The 19,946-nt window shown below is 41.6% G+C and overlaps 1 protein-coding gene across 4 annotated transcripts in view; it reads left to right on the forward strand.

The window, feature by feature from the left end:
* The window catches only part of NRG1 (neuregulin 1), a 183,112-nt gene that overhangs the window by 38,178 nt on the left and 124,988 nt on the right, over window positions 1-19,946 (forward strand). The window contains exons 4-5 of one of the 4 annotated variants that reach the window (XM_069001467.1): window positions 7,728-7,778; window positions 10,655-10,705. The exons of the other annotated variants lie outside the window; for them this stretch is intronic. Of the exons in view, the coding sequence (XP_068857568.1) occupies window positions 7,728-7,778; window positions 10,655-10,705 (102 nt within the window). The remainder of the gene's footprint in view (window positions 1-7,727; window positions 7,779-10,654; window positions 10,706-19,946) is intronic. 4 annotated transcript variants of the gene reach the window in all.

Raw genomic sequence — 19,946 nt, forward strand, 5'->3', positions numbered from 1 at the left:
TTTTCCTTACAGACAAATGGGATGTCTCCTACAGATCTCAGGACAGATCAGCATTTTCTGTGTAACACCAAGTTTAGGACACAGTCTAAAGAGTCAAGATCAGAAGAAGATGAAGGGAAGGGAGTATTATTCTAATTCCTGTTATACACAGTGGGGGAAGTTGCATTTAACCTAAAACATGTCATAGTCTGAACTGCTAAACGAGCACTTCTCACTTCAAGTAATATTTGTGCTGCTCTGATTGCCACTGTTTTTACTCTCAAATATATTGATAGGTTTTTATTTTGATTTCTAAAACAATAAGCACAAAGGCATGAATGTATCTGAAAGCAAATTATTCAGAGGCTTAGGTGTGATTCAGACGCTTTGATTCAGGTATTGTGATTTAAGGTTATTTCCTGAGGAGTAGAGCTTCTCATGAAACAGATAGTATTCAGACTTACTCAAAAGATTTACAGTTGTCATAGATTGCTGTTTTTGCAGGGCTCGTTTAATTTACAGGTATGTAATGATGAAATTTTGTGTTTCCACTACACGCAGATGTATTGCAGTACTATTCTCCTTTGGAAAGGCAGTGGAGGCAGCAGTTCAGCTGAAATCTTGTTTTTCAAGTGTGGCTTTGACTAATTCAGTTCCCATAATTCAAACTCCAGTGTCCAGCCAGTTGTGAAGTACGAAACAAACATGCCCTCATTAGCAAACAAAACTGAAGTTCTTTGCATATCTTAGATGGGTTAAAGATGTTAGAGCAGTGTGAATTTACCAGGCATGCTTTTCTGTTCCACATTGTGCTCTTAGATGGGAGTTAGGCATTTACATAAACAGAAAACCAAATGTAGACCTTTTCCAGGGGGATTTGTCTTTGTCTATCTGCTGTTTTGTAATCACACAGCAATTGCTTGACTGTATTCACTTTGTGTATTTGCTATTCTATTTCATCAACTAAAGAATCTCAAGTGCTAGGATTTCATTCTAGCTGTATGGTATTATAATCATGAGCAGATGTCAGGAGACTGATATAAAAGATCAAGTGTTATTTACTGGAATGTTACTAAGAGGAAAAATGGGTAGGTGTTTCTGTGTAGTTTTGTAGACTCTCTTGGTTTCCATGAATACAAATTTTGGTTGCTCATTAGCCGCTTACATGGAAAGGTCCTATAATGTTTCCATAACTCAACTGTAGGCACTGTGCCTAGGCAGTGATAGAGATAAATGCAAAAAAAATGCTTGACCATTTATTATTACTTTCTCAGACAAGGAATGGTGTCATGGGAGTGCATGTGGGACCTCATTCCTGTGCTTCGTGACATGGATTTTTCAACTTCCTTTTGGGCTATGCTGAATGACTACAAAACACTCCTGCTGCAGGGGGACAGGAGCTTGGTCTCAGTTGAAACTATTTGTGGGCAAGCCCTGTTACATGCATCTGTAACATAAATGTTAAAATCTGTCTAATTGTGTTATGAAATGTAATCTGTTTAAAATACAGCCATGCATGGAAACTCCCTTGAATGCGGGGCAAACGTGAATCCAGTCTAAACTTGGCAGCTGGCTCTTGTCTGTAAAGATCTGAACTGGAAACTAAGTGATGTCTGCACTGGAACATGTCAGTGATATTTGATCATCTAGACTGAGGCATGGCAGTGTTCATTGGTCGAATAAATCAATCATGCATATTTGGTTGCTACACATACATCTGAGCCCCCTCTCTTACTGTTGCTTATAAATTACCAATAAAATTGTTCGTAATTTTCCTGCTAATGGTGGAATTTTCCACCTGGATTTGAGAAATAGCAGGGGCAACATCTGGTGACTTAAGAGCAATAGATTCATACAGCCTCAAAGGGCAACATCTGCCTTGCAAACAGGGATAGACCCCCTGCAGGAGTGACCTCCTCACCCCTCCTTCCCCCACATTCCCTGACCTCTTCCCCTTGCTAGCTTAATGACAGATTTGGGATCCAAACTCAGTAATGAGCCCTGAAGGGCAGTCATTACTCGGGTCCTGTGTATCTGGGAGGTCCTGCAATATTCGTAAGAAAGAAGTTTAAAATTAAAAGAAAAAACCAAAACAACAAACAAAAATCCAGCATATTTAACTCTTACTTGTTATTGCCTGTTAATGGGCTTTTGGGGAAGCCCTTGGGGTCCAGAGTAGCCCAGGAGTCCCTGTAGAAAACTAAAGCATGGGTATCTGAGAAGGCTGAATCTCTCAAAGTGGGAAGAGAAGTTGCTTTCTTCCACCTCCAGCAGATAGGGTAACAGTGAGGTAAAGAAAAATGCACCAGAGGGCCTGACTTTCTTATGGTCATACTGGTCTGCTCTGCTACATGAACCATAACTTAAATTATGACCTTCAGTTAAGTGACCTCACCTTGTCATATTTATTATGTGTGCCCTGCTATCTGCACACTAGATCTTCCTTTCCCTTTGTGCTGGGTACTTTAAGAGTGAGGGTAGATGAAGTAATGGCTTTTCTGGGAATGGGGTTATTTATTTCCACTGTAAGATTAGTGCTTTTCAGTATCTAAAAAAAATCCTGGTTTAAATTCCCTAGAATTTTGTCAAACTAGAACTGTTTTAGTTGAAATTTTCTTTACTGGTGTATGGCACAAAACAGAACTCCAGGGCCAGACCAGAAGTCTGTTTATCATAGTGCCTTGTCTCTAACGTAAACTAGCAATGGACATTAGGAAAATACATACAAAGAACAAGACAAATATGTTGGGGTTTTTCCCCAAGAATACAAAAAGCCACATATTTACCATCAAGGTCCCATGTTGGAAAGTTGCTGATTTCAATTCTCTGCTCCAAGCATAGAAAAATTAGTATTTCTCAATAAAATGGTTATAAAACATTTTCTGTTGTTTTCAGTGAGCAGAAGCCTTAATCTTCCCTGATCTCGTTCCCTGAAGTGGTAAACTTTTCTGTCTAAAACAATAATATTCAATGCAATAGTAACTCCTGTCCTTCTTACTGTTACTGTTATTATAAACACTGTTGTTACTTAAAACTGCCAAGTTTGCTCTTGTGCAAGTTTTTGCTAAACGTAAACATGAACACATACCACACACAAACTGTATTGACCTACACAGACTTTTAAATTTTCCCAGTTTTACTGAAAGAAATATAAAGCCTTGCCTATTGAGTCACACGTGTGGATTAAAAATATAACACATATAAAAATAGCTAGACAAACACAATTTTTACCAATGTTAATAGCAAGTGATAGGAGCTATTCTGTTCTCTTTTAAATTTATAATGAGTAAAACTTGCCCACAGGATATGAGCTGCCTTCTTATTGTCATTCACTCATACTCACGTATGCTCCCCTAAGAAAGATTGTAATTGAGGTCAGAATAGAGGCATGAGGTTCTCCTGGTGTTGTATAAATAGTGCACAGGGTTGCTAATGCAATAGTAACTGCTTTTTTTGTGCATCCTGATTTGTTACTTTACCCAGGAAAAATTCTTGCGGTGAATTTTTCATGGATTTTCTCATCAGCATAGAACCTTACTATGGTTAATAAATAGCACTGGCAGAATACTTCACACCACAGCCAAAGCTTTCAACTTGCTCACAAAACTCCTTATGTAGACAGCTAGCTAAGTGATACTTTTTTAATAAAGAGTCAACCATGCTCTATCTGCATGTGGTGTCAGTCTTTTCCATAAAAACCTGTTGGCCTGATTCTTTTGCCTCTCTGAGGATGTTTGCTGTGCCCAGCATGTTTCAGGGTGCAAATGGGTGGATTTATGCTGCGGAATTTCAAAAGCCAGAAGTCTACGATGCTGGGTTCTGCTGGGTTGCGTGCAGGGTGTTGTGTGAGCTCTATTCCTCGATGTCTGCGGAAAGTGAGTTGATGTAATTTGACTCATCCGTGTGGGTGGCTGGGACAAATTTGCCTGAATTGATGGATACAAGTACTCAGGTGATCTGTAAATGTATCTCAATTGTAGGCAGTGGTGGGCCTTGGCAAATTCATTAGCTACCCAATGGCCTGTGCAGGCTTCTGGTTTTGCATACATAGGACTCTTCAGTAGTAGTAGCAGCTCCAAGTTGTACAGTAATCAGTAAAGATCTGATATTCATCATTTATTAAATTTTAATTTAGACATTAATTCTGAAGACAGACAGTAGCTTAGCTTCAAGAAGATGACTGAGAAATAACTAAATAAAAACATCTTATATCTAGTACCCATAGAGCATATGACCAACTATGAAATACTTCAAGCGCAAAATAAGTCCCTTCTTCTGTCCAAGACTTGGTTAAAGTAGGAGATCAGGGTATTTCTTCTCTCTAGCATAATTACAGGTGACCTGGGACATAGTTTGTTTTGAACTGGCTGGCATAATGAGTCAGCTGGAGCAAATCAGTATGCCTGGACCAATGTCACTGATTTTGTCTCAGAAAAAAATGTGGCCATCACTCAGTCTGGTATTGCAACTCCCCTAAAAGTACTCTTTGAACCTTTCCTTGCAATTTGACATACTTGGATTGAGAGCAATGCTCTTTAATCTAAATCAAGTCAGTAGTTCCTTGGAGGAAAAAGGGGAAAAGTATGGTAGCTTTAAGAAACTAAAAGTTAGTTTAGCCACTGGATCACCCTGTATCTTTCACCACATGTGCTTGCATGTCTCTAAGGCCTCAAGACTGTGGTCGTACCAACCTTCTACACAACTACTCCCTGCTCTGCCATCTATAGACCGAGTGACAGAGGTGAAGAAAGTGCTCTTCTTTCCTGAACGTGTATGTTAGCTTGTGTCATTGTTTGTATAATTCAGATGATAGCACCCTAATAGCACAAACAATGCAAAAGGCTTAAAACTTGTATCACTGCCAGAAAGTACACCTCAGGGTGACAAAAAGCTTGTTTGCATCTCTATCTATGGTGTCATGGTATGTGAATCCTCCTCAGAGCCCAGGTTGTTGTCCCTGTCAGGGTTCTCAGAGCCACCACCTGCAAGGCCTGAACTAAAACCTATGAGATCAACCAAATCCCTTCAGCTTGCTCAAGCAGGATTTTTTGCGTTAGGCTTTTGACAAACTTAACTGGAGGAAAAAAGGCTATGAGGGCACACACAGGGCTGTTCACAACAGCAGCTGTCAGGCTCTTAAATATGTGGTTATCGTGGAGAAAAGGTCTTGGCTGAGTAGGAGAGGGACCTCCTGCTTCTCTCAGAGCTGTACAGCAGAGCTTGTAGTTGTCTCCTCTCAGCAGCCCAGAAAAAGCTCCCTATCTGGAAGGATGGATCAACATATCAGCAAGGTGGTGGGGTTGCTGGGAGTCCTGTGTGAGTTAAAGGAGCTCTTCCCTGGTAGGTCAGATGAAACAGCAGAAGATACTGCTGGCCAGAGTACTAAGGAAAAAGGACTGAGAAGCTGCAGGGGCCTGCTCTTTAAAACTTTTACATGAGTAAGCCCCAGCAGAAATATACCCAGTTTCAGGGAACAGCACTTCACCAAGGCAGTATTCCTAGAAGTGCCAGGGGACAGAACTGGTTGTAGCCTCTGAGGTAGCTGCTCCTCATGGGGACTTAAACATGGTGATGATGAAGACAGGGCTGCAGGCTGCCATCACCACACCCTAGCAGACTGCAGCAGCAAAAGTATCATGATTGAAAAATTGGTTCCAGCTCTTTCACCTCAGGCAAGTACTGACGGCCTGCTATGAGAAACTTCTTTTTTGCTTGCTTCTTGTGTTCAGATAGCTTGTCATGTGGATCTGTGCTAGCCTTCTCAGGTAGTGTAAAATGCCTTTGTTATCATTGTGGTGTACTGTGTGCAGTAAGCAACACACACAAATGTTGTGTCTTCCAAATGTTAGCATCCACTTTTAGTGTTGCTAACACAAATGTTACTAGTGGAGCTTGATAAAGTGTGACTTTGCCACATGTTTTCCAAATGTATTTCTCAGCACGTTTCAGGTGTAGGAGGCTCTGGCTGTATTTTCCACTGGCAGGGAAGCTTCCTGTCGGCGTTTGTACTAACACAGCTGGGCTGGGGAGGTGCCAGTAAGAAATGCTCCATCAAGCTCAGCACAGGCACTAAATGGAACATGGTTTCTTTAATGGTGAAAGAAAAATTTGCTCCAGTTGTGCCAGATGCTGAGCTATGCAGCTGTCAGACCTGTTCCATCTCCTGATGTGATTAAGAAAGGTTAATTGTCAGACAGCCCAGCTGCACAACAGCAAACTGCCGTTATGCCCAAAAAATGGTCCTGAAAACTGCCTGGCTACAGGCCACTGTGTTCCAAGACCTAATGCAAAGGTTTTGACCTTAAGAATTTTACATATGGATACTCCCTTTCATGCCACGCATCTCTGGCTGCCAAGGAAATGCTGCATAACACGTTCTCTCCCATTAGTGAGATGAAACTGGGATGTACTAACTAGGCAAATAGTATATTTGCCAAAGAAAGATGGACCAAAATGGAAAAAAAAAGATACAAAAGAAAAGCAAGCAAGTAAGAAGTTAAAATACAGAGTTGATATTAAAGTTTAACAAGAGGGATGTTGAAGGGAAGATGGCTGGACTAGTTTTGTCTCTGGTCAAGTTTCTATAAACTCTGGAGACAATGAGCAGAGAGCCACTGGAATCCAGATTCACAAAACAGATCAAAAAAACATTCCTGAGTTTCCTTTTCCTAAATCTCTTATGAGGATTTTTCTAAATTCTGTTTGTTTGACCTACTAGGGGATTCTTGGTGTGCCTTGAGGTTTCAGGGCAAGACTTTTTTTTTGGCATTCAGGGCCTTTCTCCAGCTGTAGAGTTGAAACTTGTGCAGCTGCATTGAACTGCGCCACTTAAAGCCTGAAATGTATTTTGAGAACTTGGGGAAGTCCAAGATTGTTGATGAATACAACTGAAGAGCGATTTGTTCACACCTAAGAAATTGCACACAGTTGTGGCTTGCAAGGACAGCAGAGCACTCACAAATCATTGCTGTCTTTGGAACAAGGTCTCTGTGCAAGTCTGTGAAGCCTAAACAAAGGCTTTCTGCATCCTGCTTTCTCCCATCTGTGCATTTTGCATTAGCAAGGATCTAAGCAGGGCAGCATCATCACCCTTAGCCATCAGCTGGTTCAACAAGTGAGTGCAAGCAGTCCTTGCCAGAATGTAACTAGCAATAGTGTGTGGAGATATACATAGAACCAGTATGGAAGCGCAACTTTTCTCATCTCTTCAGCAAAGCAACTGTCTGATTTCTGTCACAGAGCCCCCAGCAGTCCATGAGGGATGGGGTTTGCATGTGTGACTCAGAAGATTTCCCTGAAGTGGCAAGTGACACTATTGGATGTACTTAACAGCAATTCAAGTGATATGAACAGGGACACATCTTTGCAAAATTTAACTGCCTAGAAGCATAAGGAGTGAATACTCACACTGACATCTTCCAGAAACAGAGCCATCTGCATGATTTCTCCTGTTGCCACTGATCAGTTATTCCCAGAGGAAAACGAGAGATTGAACAACTGGGTTCTTTCAGAAGAAACAGGCCTTTTTCTTCAATTTTGCTAGTAGGCACCATCCTTTTTTGTTTTTTCCCAAAAGGAAACTTCTGCAAGTTGATGTCTGATTGAAGCTTCTGCCCACTGAAGCAAAATTTAAGCTTGCTTCTTTGAACACCTTTTTCTCCTTTACCTTGTCCATTCTGGAGCTGAATACTGTTAGAGGATCACCTGACACCATATTATAACTTCTTGTTGCCTCTTGTGTTTTCCAGAGAGGACCAGCAAGATACCAGCATCAACAGAAGTGACAAAAACTTCTTCACGTAAGTTGAATTAACAGAGTCTTTCTGTCTCTTTCTCTTCATTTCTTCTTGAAACTGCTTCTACAGCTCTGAAACAGTTCCTTCTTAGGAGAGAACAATTCATCTACATTCAGCAGCTCCATTTCTGTGTATCACCTTGCCTACTTGAGCTACTTCAGGGACCAAGAAAAGAATGAAGAAGGGTTGAGCATACTTTTTACTGTCCTGTGGCTGTATCAAGGAAGCTAATTTGGCCCACAGTTGTCAGGCTGCAGCAGCCCAAGCGAAGGAATATTTGTGTTGTTAGGAACTATGTTTTAAAATAGCTCTTACCTCCTTCTCCTATAAATCCTAGCAGCTCCTTATGAGTTTGCTGAGTGTATAGGCGTATTGATGTGTCCTCAGGAAAGTCTGTTGCCTCTGTTCTTCAGGGCTCTACATACAATTCCTGACAGCTCTGCAGGGTCTGTGAGTGTAGAAAGGTAACTCACTGTCAGTAACTTAACCTCTTTTGAAGCTGCCTTGGCATACTAGGAGCCTTCTCCAGGTAGTTTTCTTTCAGGCTGATGGAATTTGCTTTCAGCATCCTGCCTGCATTTACAGATTGCATACTTCCAGAGTTACTCCTGGGACTGACCCCAGTGAGGAGCCACTTTCATTATTTAACTGTTAAGAGTTACTTTATATATGGCTAAAATACAAGCAGTTGTCTCTACTGCTGACTTCGGCTGAGGCGATTGTAGATAAACGTGTATAAGCCGAGCAACCCAAGGATTTACAAGATGCACATACCCTGCTTGGCAAAGAGGCTGGGGTCCTGCTAGCTTTTTTGGGAAAGCTATGTCTGGCAGAGACAGGTTTTAGTGTGAAATGACAGTGTTTGTAGGCTAGATCAAGGAAAACAGTGTGATTGCCAGATTTTGCATTTAGCATGCCTGCAGTCTTTCCTTTGATGCATCTGTGTGTGTGGCGACCTACTTCTGAAATCTTGGCATTGCTGCCTGACAGAAGAGACGTTGGATGTGCCCATATTCTTTCATGTTCTCAGTGGGGCCTGTCACTGGTGCTTCACTGGGTGTATATGAGACTACATAGCTAATAGCAAGTGTCCTGTAACCATTGGAACCATTTTTGTTCAAAGAAGGTGACACGCTGGTCACTGACTCCACTGGGCTTGCCTTGCCTTCTCCCTTGTGCAGCAAGAATGTAGTCCCTGCACTTTGCTGCCTTCTTTCCCATGAATTAAAGTTCTTGTTCTTGAGTGGTCTCTTTCCCTGCTTATGTCCCTTCAAGTGCCTGCTGTTACAGTACTGTCCTCCTCTTTACTGCTATTGTGCTGCTGGAGAGGAGGAAGCTGGGATGTTCAAAAAGTTGGCTGCATTCCTGATGAATCTCTGCACTGGTAGATTTCATGCCAAGCAACACATCACAAAAAGCAGTACGTTCAGTGGCTGCTTGTTGAGGTCTTCTCATGGAACTCTGAGGAGGTCTTTGATATGTGGCTGGAGCAGAGACCAGCTTAGTCCCAAACCCAGTCACGTGCTGTTTATCCTACTGTTCTATCCCAGCTCTGGGTCCAGACCATGTCTTTTCTCTAACACTTCATGAGTTTCCTGGTGACCAGTAGTGCCTGGGGTTTTGGGCACTGCTGATTTTTTTCCAGGATTTTCAGATGAAAATAATAAGTAATTAGTGTGTTTTCTTTAATTGAAGATAGACTATTGTGAAATGCTGGTGTTCAAATCACCGGGTTCTAGGTCTCTTGAAGTATTGCTACACACTTACTTTTTGATGATAGGAGAACTTACAGAGAGGTCTTAGTTTCTGAGAGTGGCTTTTTTCTGCCTAAAACCAGGCTTTGTTAGGCAACAGATTCATCTTTTCTGTGTGACATGACATGTTAAATGTTTCACTACAGAGCATGCAGTATGCCTGACCTGCTTCCTAGAATTCCCAGACCAGCTGTCAGCCACCTGTACTTCACACAGGCACATCACATTGCCACCTTATGCAAAGTATTCTCTCTTCAAACTCTTCCTTCCAGCTGATAGTACTTCTCAAGCCTTCTCTTGAATTCTTTATCCATGCATGATACCATATATGATTTGCTAGATGGTGAAAGCCCGTGAAGCCCCCCAAACACATGGCTCTTAATTGCTGTGTGGTTCAGGTTCCTACAGCTCAGGAAGTTCAGACCCAGCTTCAGGCTACCTGCTTCTTCTATAAAATTTTCTGAGTGCTTCCTTTGAGTAATTTGTGTTGAGGTTCATTTCCTTCCACTGTCCTACAAGATTATCCACCATTCTTTTTCCTTTCTTTGTAACCACTTTGGGGCTGGTGCTATGGCCCATTCTGGTCTGGAATGTGTTCTGCTTTCCCTTCCATCTACAGCTCTCTGCAGAGGTGGTGACACTCATGGACCCTCCTCTCTTCCAAGCCACAGAAGTCCTTAACTATAGTTATGATAGACCTGAACGCCTTACTGTTCATTTGGAGTTATGTGAGAAGAAGATAAGAACCTAGTACTTCCTGGGTCAGCACGTGGAGCTTCAAGACCTGCTCCTTTCCACTTTCCTCTGATGCTGTCAGAAACAGCTGAAAATTTTACTCTGTCTTTGCCAGTTTTTCTCCTGGCCTTTACTCCCAGGACTATGGAGCATTTTTGCTGTAATTGATTATTCACAGTGCGCCTAGGACATGCTGAACCAACTTTGAAGTTCTTTGCTTTCTCAAGCTATCTCATTTTTTTCTCTGCTCCGCTGGGTTTCTGACTACTGAGAAAAAAAAATAAAAATAAAAGAAATCTCTACTGCGGGAAGATGTTCAGGCTCTTCCAGTATAGTGCTGGAGCTGTGGCTGTATTCTTACAACTTTATTGTTACTTCTGTGTGTTGCAGAACCCATGCTTAGGATACAAGCTTCAACAGAAGGAACAAACACTTCCTCCTGTAAGTATATACAAGTTGTTTAAATTATTGCTGACAAGACCCTCAAGTATATTTCTCCCTTCCTAACTCAGAAAAAAATGTGCATTAAGAGATCCGGAGTGACTGGGTGGGATTCCTGAACTAAAGGTGCAATTGTTATTTGTTATATATTATTAGAACTTTCAGAGACATGCTCTTTGTGTATTGAGGTCTAAACACCTTCCTTCAGAATGGTCAAATGTAGGTTTGGGCAGGGCAAAGGAGGAGGAAACTACACCAGTGTTTCCTACTTGGAATTCCCTTCCATGCCCTTGGCTTCAAACACTGTCTCCTCTGCCTCCACAGCCCCTGGCCCTGGGGTAGCTGGAGCACCTTCAGGTCCAGCATCCCCACCTGGGTGTGTTTCCCTTCATCCACGTGCCACCTGGTGCTTGTTAGAATTCCTTGGACTCTTTCTTCTGTGCCCCAGTACCTTTGGGAAGAAGACAAGGAAGGTGAGGACATCTTTTTGGGTGTCTTCCCTCAGCTGGAGAGAGAAGAGAGCAAGGAATGGTTCTTTCCTAGGACAGAGAGATTGTTTCTCTGCTTATCTCAAGAGCACACTGGGAGCTGCAGGGGTACCAGTGGGGAAGGTGACTCTTTTCTTCCTCAGTAGTGATGCTTCCCAGGAAAGCATGCATTACAGCCATAATGCTATACAATTTTACCCTTGAGACTCACTAGGAAGAGCCTTCCAGCTCTTTACTAGAACCAAATCCACCATCTATCAGCCGGTTTCGGAGCAGTCTGGAAGCCCACTTCACACAGTCAAAGTCATTGGGGTTGTGGGAGGTAGGGTATTAATCTTGCCCTAAAGCAGTAAGTGGTTGCCAGCTGCTAGGAATAGGATGTCAGGTGAGGTAGGTACAATCCACCCTGACAGTTCCAGTGTTGCTATAAAATGAGGTATGTGCTTCATAAAAAACTATACATGAATGCCCTTAACTCACATCTAATAGCTACTGTAGCAGCACCAGGAGGAAAGGTCAAAGCCATATCTCTGGATTTTTCTAGATTTTCTTCTTAGCTGCTAGTCTGATAATTTTTAAGTGTGTGTTGAAAGAATTAGAGAAATTTGATAGGTTATTCAAGAAGCTTTCTGCCAGCAAGGTGAGAAGAGTTGGGTTTTGGCCTCCTTTTCCCCTTGATGCCTAGCAGCAGAGTAGGCAGGAATAATTTCTGGAGCAATTTAAAACAGTAAATCCTCTCTGTTCTGTTCTCAGAAGCAATAATGTATACTGGAATTAGTAGTGTTCAAGTCACTAAAATAAGTAGTGGAGGCGAGAGGAGTATTGGATATTGCTGCCTGTGCTGGGTAGGAAAAGCAGGAGAGAGCCAATGTTAATTGCTAACAGATGTGGATGTCTACTCACACTACAGAGTGATTAGGGAATTGAGTCCACGTACTTATTCTAAAGTTCCTTAGGGCTTTTCTTTTCTGAATTTCAGTGGGACATGTCCATTTCACACTTGTCACTGTCAATCTTGTAACAGCCACAGGAGATAAAATAAACTGTTTCCTTCCACTTCTCAGACAATAGCAGATGTTTAGAGAACATGCCAGCACTGTCACTGTTGGCCAGACACCGGGAAAGACCTGAAAACAGCAGAGTGATTCAGTAGGTTCTCTCCCCTAGGGCTTCCATAAGAGAATAGACATGTGTCATGCTTTGCTTCTTTTGGAGTTTCAGTGACAGATATTCAGAGAGGGAGAATCTTAAAAAAAAAAAAAAAATCCCATCTCTATAAGACACTCCACAACTGACATCCCAAACCCTGCCCTTTTATGTGCACATATCCCCACACTCCCCAAAATCAAGTCCACTTTGAGAGTGTGGACCTCCGTGCTTAAAGAAAGGAGAAAGAACAGCCATTAGGCATTCCGAGTTTCACATAAAGGACTGGTGATCTGATTAAGGGGTCAGTAATCCAAGGGAGAAGTAAGGAAATTCATGCTTTTTTGTCCTGTTTCATAGTGTGAGGCTTTTTGACAGTGATTGCTAATGCTGCTCCTAACAGGTAGAAATACTTCCCACCTTGTCTTCCACCCAGGCCAAAGGATTGATTCATATATATTTATTTTGTACTGTGCAATCACAGAATCATAGAATTTGGGGTTGGAAAGGATCTTAAAGATCATCTGGTTCCAACCCCTTTGCTGTGGAGAGGGACATGTTCCACCAGACCAGGTTGCTCCAAGCCGCATGTAGCCTGGCCTTGAACCCTGCCAGGGATGGAGCATCCACAACCGCTTTGGGCAACCTGTGCCAGTGCCTCACCACTCTCACAGTAAAGAATTCCTCCCCAATATCTAATCTAAATCTACTCTCTTCCAATTTAAAGCCACTTCCCTTGTCTTATCACTATATGCCCTAGGTTACAACTTTCATTTTCCTTCACAATGAAGCTCTCTGTGCTGGGTTTTTTCCTGCTGAAAGAAGTGAACAAACCAACAGTACTTAGAGCACTGTGTGCTCTCACTACCAAGGACTATAGAGGCCATTCTTAATCACACTGGAAAATTTGGGAATGGAAGACATTTTTCTACCCCTTGTTTCCCAGGACTGCCATACTCTGAGACAAGTGTCTTATGACCCTATGACTTTCTTTTTCTCAGAAGCTGGAGTGGAAAAACTAAATCTGAGACTTCACCATAATGCCTTGTTATTAAGGCTTCAGTCAACTCTGTATTCAAGACTAGAGAATGAAAATGTGGTGGTCTTTTTGCTCTCCTGGGACTTGTTAAAGGAATCTTGGCTTCTCACCCCAATAGCATACATATGGCAGTTCTCCTTTTCCTTAGAAAATTGGTCCCAAAACGTACATTCCTGTTTGTAAGTTACAACATCCACGGAAGTAAATTCAAAGCAGTCAGGTTTCCTAGGCTAAAATCATCAGCACTGCGCACAGGCTTCTGGTGGAGGAATTGTGTAGGAGCATTTGTATGGTGTAAAAAGGGAGAAGAGAATTGGTGGGATGCAGGCTGTTTATAATTACCCTGGTTCCTGTTGTGTGGAACCACAAACAACACAGTATGGGTGTACAGACCAGGAATGGTTCTACACCTAAGCTTACAGTTTCTATGGACAACATCAGTCTGGAAACCCATGCTCTGAGAGCTAAACTGGATCAAAAACTGAGAATTTATAGCAGTAGGAAATGAGGAAGTTTCACAGCAACAAAGCCTGTGGGAGTATGTGTCAAATGGAAGCATTTTGCTTAGCTGCACCTTGCAGCATTACCCTCATACTTGTTTGTGCTGCCTACTAAGGGCTTCTCCCTAAAATGTGTGTGGAGGCGCTTCCCCCAGCAAAGAGCCAGGGCATGTAGTCTGCATGTTTCAGATGTGGTTGTCTTACACGGGGATTCTCAGTTCAGATTTGTCTGCTTGTGCAAGATGGTGAGCTGGCAACCATGGCACTGGATGTGCCCAGAGCATATTCTCTGCAGCATGCTTCCTCCTGCCCACTACCTAGCAGGTTGATGTGATGGCCAGCTGGAGGCAAGAATATGAATAAAGAACAGGTGGGAGGCTGATCCCGCCTTGCCTGTGGCTTTTTTTTCAGATGAATACAGAATGAGTTTGTTTAGCTTTTTCCTGGAGAGAAAAACCCAGTGCTGGTCGTCTGCCCCACAGCTGACTTTAAACATATTTTCCTACCGACTTTCATGTTGGCCTCTAAAACCTGCACAGAAATTTTAAAAAGAAAGATTAATTGGGTAAGAAATGTGCCAGTTTGGATTGCTCATCTTTCCTCTCTGGAGTTATTAACTTATAAGCTCCAAGCCTGGCACAGCAAAAGACTTTCCTAACACTTCATCTTCTCATCATGCAATAAGAGATTCCAACATGTATATTAAATTATGACCAGATCCAGCACACAGAAAGGAAGCATGCAAAGACTTCTTGCCTGTCACATTTTCTTAAGTACAATACTGAACAGCTTTGATAATAATGGTCCATGCTGAGCAATAAAACCTTCTATGGCATGACATTAGGATCACTGGTTTACAGAGTATTTTTAACAGGAACATTTTTGCATATACAAAGCAAACAGCCTGGCCAATAGATCATCTGTGTTCTAAAATCTTAAAAAGCAAGTTAAGTTTCTGCTGAATTCTGCTTTCCTTTTTCTCCTAAAGTGAACCCAATCCTTCTCCCTGTATTTATTTATATTATGCCTGACAGAAGTCCACTTTCAAAAAACAAGAATTTTCTAAAACTCATACAAACATGAATCAGCACTTCTGGTAGACAGAGAGCTTGGGCCCCAAATGATATCTTTTTTATGTGGCTTTTTCTTCTGCCATCAGAATACTTACCCAAACCTTCTGATTTTGTTAGTATTTCAAGCAATTTTTTAAAGGGTAATCTTGGTTTGTATCAAGTCCTTAGACCATTTAAGTTGTCCTGCTATCTGATTTTTGGAGGTTTGTTTAGATTTCTTTATTTTATTTTTTTGATGGTGCTCATGCACAGGCACCTACCTACCAATAGGAGTGCACTTGTCTTTGATGTGTGGCAAAAACTTGTGGAATCAAGGAAAGACAGATGGAGAGTCTTTCCTGCTTACTGAGGTCTGTGTGAATTGCAATTTGTTTAAGATACAGCGTGACTTGATGAGTAGGTATCTTGCAGTATAGTGAAATACAGCATATATTTTTTTCTGCATTCATTCAATTTACTCTGTTTTGTTTGGTTTCATTTTATTCTGAGTTTGACAGATGTTAATTTCTTATATTCCCTCTGCAACCGAGAGACAAAGATGATAATATGATTGACAGTGCTGCCACACAGTGTAAGGATCAGAAAAAAATAGAGAATAATGCCTAACCATTGAACACATGTTCAACTTCTTTTATCTCAAAAAACTTCTGTGGTTTTGTCATAAAATTTAAATACACTGGTTGCACCTCAGAAACTTCTGAAATGCAGCTATTTTGGGGTGAAAAATCAGAATTTTTTAATGAGATAGTAAATAACTGTGTAAAGTCACTTGGAGAAGGATGGGAACAGGAGAATATTGTGACCAATTCATAAAGCTGAAGGAATTCAGACGTTGAAGGCAATTACTCAGGTTGCAGTTATGCTAGCACAGCAGCACTCCCAACTCTTGCTCTTACAAAACATTAGTCCAATATCTTCAGCTATCAGCATTTAATTCATCTCTGCCATGGATTGAAAGGCTACTTCTCCAGGAAAGCCATACACTTGATGCCCTGGTGGGACTGTGGGTCAAAGGAAAACACTATACCACCTCATGTATTTTGTTTTACCATTTCAGTGGGTTTATTTCTCTGAATAATGGCCTCTGGAGAGAATACTTTGCTTTGTTCTAAGGGCACAGTGAGAGAGTAAAGGCAGGGTCATGTAACTAGTTCTTGTTTAATGTAAAATGAGTTTAAACATCCTAGTTCGTGAAAGCCAAATGAAAGAGCAGTGGTGAACACGTGTCAATCCGTTGTTAAAACCTACCACAGTGTGCAGTATGTTCCAGTTTCATTCTCCATGGTGGGCACCAATGACAGTGGAAAATGCAGTGGTAATTTCAGTACCTTTATGATTTCATCTGGCATGACAAACAGTGTTTCCTGTGGTGATATTTCACAGATAAGGCAAACTCATGCAAACAGGTAACATGTCCCAGAGACATGGCTTTCAATCTCTTGTATGACTCCCAGTCTAAAGATGGTGTGACATTAAATGCCTTCTTCCAAACCACTTAATCTTGCAGGTTTTTCTGTAGTTGCATTCTTGGTTCCCCAGTCTCTCTCTGAAGGAGAGCTTGGGTTGTCACTGGGAACCTCAGCTGGGCTAGGCCGCTCCACTGGGAAATTCATACCTGTCAAACTTCAGAGACAACACCACTAGTGTCAAGTCAATTCTCTTCCATGCTGGGGTTTGTCCTCTTTTTTTTTTTCCTTCAAGGAGGTCAGAGAGGTAAAAGGCAATGATGGGTGTAAGCAGTGCTAAAAGTGGAAGCAGCTGACATAACAGTCACAAAGGAGTAAGTGCAACAATTTGTATGGCTTAAATACAGCTGCCAGAGTGGAAGGGTTTTAGGGACATTGGTTTTATCTAGCTGTATATTTGTGCGTGTAAGAATAAATCTGTAAGACTGGCACTTGCCTCAGTGTTTGTATATAATGAGGCAATTGTGGTTAATGTGTAAATATACATACATACCTTGGTTTATAAAGTATATACATGCAAGTGTGAAGGCAATGGTTTGTGTTTGTTTATTTCAAGATGTGCTTTCCTGAGGTCATGAATTACACCACAGAAAGGGTTATCAAATGTGTAGCAGTCTACTCTGGTGGAATGCAAGTCACAAAATCTACTTCACAGGTTTCTGTTAGTCATAGTATTTCTGAAGGAATTTCCGAAGATTACTTTCCATTGCCTTCAACATGTTCAGGATCATGTCTTCTCCAAGGTTCTAACTTCAGAAACTCCTGCCATCTTTCAGCAAAACGATTTTTAATGACTTTGTGTGTCCTTAGGGATGGAGTGGGGGAGCCTCTCACACCAAGGTAGCTGTCCAAAAGTCACATTGTCAATTGATGCCTCAGCTGGAAAGTGTGGGCTCCCCTAGCTTTCCTCAGGAACCCTGGGTATGTCTGGACTTCTGCTTCTGAGACCCTGCAAGTCATGTGGGAATTTGTCTTCAAAAGTCTGCTCATAAGGCCTGGTTTCTCTGAAGTTCTTCCCACAAGGTCAAATGGCAAATTCTTTCCTAAGAGAGCATTATTTTGTGTCTTTCTGACTTCTTCTTCATACTTTGTTGAAATGACACATCATACTATCTGCCCACCTGAGACCAAAATAAGCATCTTTCTCATGTACCAGCATAGCCTCTGCTATACTGGAGGACATGAGCTTGTAGCACAGGGATGTGTTGGTGCTTTGACTGTGGTTGTTTGGTCACTGTGTCTTCAAGGAAGTCCCTGGAATTGTCACTGTGACAAAAACAGGTTCTCAAGGACTCCTGTTCCTCCTGGCTTTACTCTTTCTGGGTACCAACTGTGAGCATACTTTGTGGTACTGGATCAGCCTTCTCAAAATCTTCCCTCTTATGAGGCATCAGGGTAGTTGTTAGTGAGTAAAGGTACATGACAGGCGGTCATGCCAGTAGGGCAGAGATCTCTGAACAAAATGGGGTATGAAACCTTGACAGAAACGTGCATCTCTTTTGTGTCATTATCCATGTTAAAATCAAGACTTTCAGTGCTTTGTAGAAAGGCATGAAGGAGACAAAAAGCTCAGAACAAGTATGAAAAAAGGTTACTCTCAACCAACGAAAATTATGAACATGTGCATGGGTACACAATAATTTTTGTATTTTAATACAATAGGCAGTTCCCAGCTTACCCCTATAGCCCAGATATTCTGTCCGTGTCCTTATCTTCCATGTGTTGCCCCCAAAGAGAGTTTACCCTGAGTTTACTCAGGAAAGCACATCTTGAAATAAACAAACACAAACCATTGCCTTCACACTTGCATGTATATACTTTATAAACTCTCTTGTGTTAACCCCAGGAGAGACTAGCAATGCACGTTCCTTTGCACTCCTCAGGAGACCCTTCTGTCCTTAGAAAGACAGGATGACAGCTCACTTTCTTGTTTTTAGAGGTAGAGTTTCTCTTGCTTCAGCTTTGGAAGGAAAGGTCCCACAGAGAGAAAAATCCCAAAGGGAATTTAAGTTGCCAAATTTGGGTTACTCTCTCATGCCCAAAGGTTTGCTGGGCTCCTTGACAGGGAGGCACACAGAGCAGGCTTTCTTAGATGGTGTGTTCTGGGCTTTCTAGTCCACGTTCTTCCAGGGGGGATCTTAGGCTGCATCAGCTGTGAACAGACACCCTGTGGCACAGCAGGGCCCTAGTCCATGAAGGGTTGTTTCAAGTTCATGGTCTGTCAGTGGAGGTCCGTGATGAAGCAGAAACACAAATTTAATGAAATACAAAGGAGTCAAGAGCCTGGATCCATTGCTTTGTCTTCATGATGAGCTTAAAATTTGGACAGTTCTGGTCAACCACAGAGACAGATGATGTTGTCTAGGGAGTGGGAACAAAGAATAACACAGCAGTAGATAAAAGATGAACAGAAAAGTAAACTGTTACTTTTCAGAATAACTTGCAAAGTGTATGGCTTTGAATGTTTCCATTTACTTGAGAATAACCCCTTGATAAATCACTACTTACTTTGAAAAAATGTAAGTTGCATCACAGAAATGGTATTTCTAAAGCTATAGGCAGAGTACTGACCACATAAATGTGAACTTTTCCATAGATGCACGGCTTTGAAAACCATCACTGTGTCCCCTCATTAGCTTCTCCACAAACACAGTGGCACTCTATGGCTGAGACTCAAGGTAGACTATAGCAGTTTCTATCAGGTAAATTAAAAAAATAGTCTTCTTTCACATTCCTATCCTAGCAGTATTTTAATAGTGCAGTGGGAGCCAAGCTAAACCCTTGGGAAGAAATTATTATCCTATCCTTCATGTCCACATCTCTTCTAAATTGCCTTTTGGTAACCTCTTCTAATTGGATGCAAAATGGGAAAGTTGTATCTCCTGTGACTTTCATTATCAAAATGTTCCCGGAGGTTCTTAATGGTTTCTGCTGTTCTTGACATTCTCCCCCTGTACAGCAAGGAGAAGGAATCACTGTAGTCATTGCAGCAATTAAAGAGCAACCTTTTACAGTGTGATCTTCCTTCTAGGTTTGCATCTTCCTAAATATTTACCACTAGCCAGCTAGTCAGTAACATTGAGTTGCATCTGCTGCAGCTGGCAAATATCACAAAACACCCACTCTGTTTTTTGAAAAGAAAGCTATGCCCTGGAGCAACTGTTTCTTTCAGTGACTATGTATATATGTATATAAAGGCTCTTGCATTTCCTCATAAGATTTTCTTTTCCTGACTGCCCACTCTTCATTCTAGTCATTTCAACTTCATTATGGATATACAGAGCTCATAGGCCTTACTGGTAGTTTATATTAATCACAGTATCCAGCTGTCTGAGATCCTTTGGTAAAGTAATTCCAAATTTTCCCTTCTACAGGAATCTGCTTTTTACAAGAGAGGAAACTTTTTCTTAGCCTTCCAGTTTCCAAATTTTATCAATTCTGTTGCAAGCTAAAATAGCATGGGGCATTTCTTAGTTATGATGATCAAAAAGGCTAAACCTAGAGTGCTGTGTGCAGTGAAGCTGAGAAG

Source organism: Aphelocoma coerulescens (genome assembly GCF_041296385.1).
Source record: "Aphelocoma coerulescens isolate FSJ_1873_10779 chromosome Z unlocalized genomic scaffold, UR_Acoe_1.0 ChrZ, whole genome shotgun sequence".
Classification (NCBI taxonomy): Eukaryota; Metazoa; Chordata; class Aves; order Passeriformes; family Corvidae; genus Aphelocoma; species Aphelocoma coerulescens.